Source organism: Pteronotus mesoamericanus, unplaced genomic scaffold (genome assembly GCF_021234165.1).
Source record: "Pteronotus mesoamericanus isolate MK-2021 breed Mesoamerican mustached bat unplaced genomic scaffold, CSHL_Meso_final contig_1152, whole genome shotgun sequence".
Lineage (NCBI taxonomy): Eukaryota > Metazoa > Chordata > Mammalia > Chiroptera > Mormoopidae > Pteronotus > Pteronotus mesoamericanus.
Window position 1 is genome coordinate 3,717 of NW_026555025.1, and position 3,924 is coordinate 7,640.

Sequence of the window (3,924 nt, forward strand, 5' to 3'; positions counted from 1 at the left end):
AGGGTATTTTAATTTCTTGAGGGGCTCTTATGTGGTGCATAACGCCAATTTATATCTCCCGGTGCAACTCTGAGCCAACTAAAATTTTGAATTACTTGCGATAAATGTTTTTCTGTGGATTATTATTGTTGATGACCTAAAACTGTGCAGTTTTCTAAAGAAACTAGTGAACTGAATTCATGTGTCCAAGCTGTATCTTTGGTTATTTTTCTTTTTCCCCGTGTCTCCTGGAGATTCTTCCTAGAGGAACAACGTAAATGGCTCGCAGAAACACCAGCGTGGTCACCGAATTCACCCTCCTGGGCTTGACTGACAGCCCTGAACTGAATGCTGTCCTTTTCATGCTGTTTCTCTTGATCTATCTCATTACTGGGGGCGACGTTTGGGTTATGGCACTAATTCTGGCTAGTGCCCAGCTCCATCCTCCCAAGTACTTTTTTCTTTGCCAGCTGGTTTTCTTAGATTTCTGCTATTCCTCAGTCTTCATTCCTAAAATGTTAGCGAACTACATAGCAGGACAGACGGCCATCTCCTATCCTGGCTGCCTCCTTCAGTGTTCCCTTGCCACCATGTTCCTGACCACTGAATGCTTCCTCCTGGCTGCAATGGCGTATGACCGGTATGTTGCCGTTTGCCACCCACTTCACTACAGAGGTCTCCTGACCCCCGCATTGTGTATGTACCTGGTGACGGCTTCCAACCTACTAGGTTGTCCTAACTCATTCATTCACCTGAGTGGCTTGCTCAGCCTGTCTTTCTGTAGGTCCAACGTCATGAACCATTATTTTTGTGATATTCCATTGCTTTTGCAACTCTCCTGTTCTGACACCCAGTACAGTGAGGTTTTATTTTCTGTCGTCTCTGGAGCGACATCAGTGAATACCTTTCTGATAGTGGTTAGTTCCTATCCGGGAATCCTCCGGACTGTCTGGAAGACACACTCGACAAGGAACATGTATAAAGTTTTTTCCACATGTGCTTCCCACTTTACGGTAGTGACTCTCTTCTACAGAACAGTAATATTTTCTTACCTGGGAACCAGCTCTAGCTACCAACAGGATAGAACCAAAATCCTGTCCATGTTTTATACCCTTTTGCTGCCAATACTAAGTTTTCTGATATACGGTGTTAGAAACACATAGGCCAAAGAAGCAATGATGAGAATCATTATGAGAAAAGTATTTGCCTGGTGACCATAATTTTCATGCAGAAACATAAGAAATATTTTTTGATGTTACAGGCAGGTCATTGTTAAATGCCTGTGGGACTTGGAGAGAGGAAGCATGGTATTTTCAAGGGTTTGAGAACATGGTCTTTTGGACAAAAATCAAGAAAACAGAAGCATATTAAATTAAAGGGGTGAAATAAAAGGAAATGGGTGCTCCAAAATTATAAAATTACAAATAAAGGTATTATTTAAGGATATCATGAAAAAAACAGGAGGGACCTGGATGTCTTGAGATGTTTCTTACTCAAACAGTAAATTGTTAGGGCGAATTTTCTCAATAGTTTTAAGCTGTACTATAAAAGAACAACAAAAAGGAACCTCTCAAGTCTAGTTAAGTCTTTATTTATATACAAATATAGTTTTTCCAGCAATCACCAAAGGACCATATAGGCAAGCAAACATTTACTTGAAATTTGCTTCATTTGCTTCTGCACTTTATGGTGACCTTGTTTCCGACAAGAGGTTTTGCTCTTTAGAATTAAACCAGTCATTTCATGGAATTACATGGCATGTAAGTGAATATGGTCTCTTTGTTTAGATCTATACCGAGCCTGAAGATAAGTGTTTGATTTGTCGCTATTAAAAGCCACTGTTAGCAGCGCAAAGCTGTTAATAATACATATTAATATATAGTTCTATCTATATATCAATATCTCTATATCTATCTACCTACACACAGTATGTATGATAAGATTAAGGTATTAAAGGCTTGGATTCTACTGTAATTCATAGTGGTCAAACAAGACAATTAATCTATGTAAGACATGAATATTACATATTTACATATTCAAATTTTTTTGCAAGGTTAAACAAAAGGATGATAACATTTTAGGTAGAGAAATATGGGATTGAAGAGGTCAGGGCACATGTTATATTTGACTCATTCTTGAAGAAGTGTCATAAAAAGAAGAGAAAGAAGGGATTAGATTTGTTCTATAGAGATTGAAGGGATACAATTGTGAGAATTTTAAAAGTTTTGCACTAAATGCACTTGAAAATCAAATAAATGTATCTTTAACAGTATCTGGACTACTTAGAAGCTATATGAAAACACATTTTGACTCAATGTAATGAGATTTTGCAATATGTAATATACCAAGATCACGTGAGTTGTGATGAAAATTATGTGGAAGATTCAACCCAAAGATGCATAAGAATTTGGTGAAACTTTGTAGAGAGCAGTTTGAGTATCAGATGAATAGTTATGTGTGCTGGCCATGAAGTTTGTTTTTTTTTTCCCTTAAAACTAGGCACTCTTCTGATGACTGTTAAATAGGCTATAACTTATGAATTTTAAAGAGCTGATAAGGCCTCTTTTTGGTACCATGTTCTTTTTTTCAGCATCATAGAAATTCAAAATTGAATGGAACCTTATAACCTGTTCAGAAATCAAAGTACTAAAGGGGGGGAAACAACAACAAAATTGTATTTATTTGTAGAAATAAGCCTCATCACTCATTGGGGAATTAGTGGCATTCTGGATTTCAGCCCAGTTCTTTTCCCTGCACATGGTGTTACAAAGCAAATTTTTTTCACTGCTAACAGAGATATCTAAGAAAGTCTTAATAAGACAATCATTTGTACTTTTTTTAGACATCTGATCATTTTATATCTTACCCAAGAAAAATGATATTTTTTTTCCTGAATGTCATTCAAATTTCTCAAACCCAGCATTTTAAACTAATCTCACTACTATTCTTGTACTCAATTTCTATTTTTATATTACTCATCTCTGGATAAAAGTGTTTTGATACACTCAGGCACACAAGACAATACCTAGCAAGTGAGCCAAATAACCTTAAAATAAGTTTCTTGTTTTGTATCATCATTGCTACTGTCTCAGTTTCAGGCCCGTATATTTCCTTAAACCCCACCCTTGATATAGCCTTCTAAATTCTTCCATTGTCTCCATTTTTAGGATCCTGATTCTTTCCTTAATGACACGTATTTCCTCTCCTTTTAATAAGAAATCCAAATTCTTTGGGCTGTTTATACTAATCTTTAGATTTTACATCCACTCCTACTGCCTCTTCATTATCCAACCATATACTATGGATTCTGTGTAGTAAATGGCTTACTGTTTTAAATTTACCAGAGTTTACATTTTTTTTACTCCCTGCCCTTGCATACATCTTTATTTAGAATTCTTCCTCTTACATTAAAAAGATCATTCTCAAAGGCCAAGAGGAAGAATTTCCACCTCTCTAAAGATTTTCCTGAAAATTTCCTTAAGAATATAAGATTCCATCCTCCATTTTTCTATCATTGAACATTGTAGTATAAAAATGCATTGTAAATTTTTGTTTTCACTTTTAACCCCTCTTCTGAGCTGTTTATTCCTGTGAGGAAAAGACTACATCCTATTCATCTTCATAGCTTCAGGATTACTGGAAAAGTCATTATCACATAGTAGGTGTTCATAGTAGGTCATTACTTCACAGGATTATTTTCTTGCCTATAATGTACTAGCATATTTGATACTGAAATGTAAATTAATAAAAAATAATAATTTAAAAAATTCAGAGTTGTTTCCATCTAGTACAGTTAGAAATCTCAGCCACTGTTGGAAACAGGTTTTCAATATTTAAAATGATGAGTATATACATAGTAAACAAACATAAGAGGAAGTAATGCATAGTAATGAAATAAATACCTAACAAGATGACTTGTGATTTATTAAACTCTATTAAATATAG

The 3,924-nt window shown here is 35.4% G+C and overlaps 1 protein-coding gene across 1 annotated transcript; it reads left to right on the plus strand.

The window, feature by feature from the left end:
* The first annotated feature begins 257 nt into the window (after nt 1–257).
* On the plus strand, nt 258–1,142 carry LOC129072131 (olfactory receptor 1019-like). The gene has a single exon (XM_054575545.1). The coding sequence runs from the start codon at nt 258–260 to the stop codon at nt 1,140–1,142; it is 885 nt and encodes a 294-aa protein (XP_054431520.1).
* Nucleotides 1,143–3,924: the final 2,782 nt, after the last annotated feature.

Coding starts and splice junctions, on each gene's coding strand:
- LOC129072131 (XM_054575545.1), top strand. CDS start 258: ATGGCTCGCAGAAACACCAGCGTGGTCACCGAATTCACCCTCCTGGGC.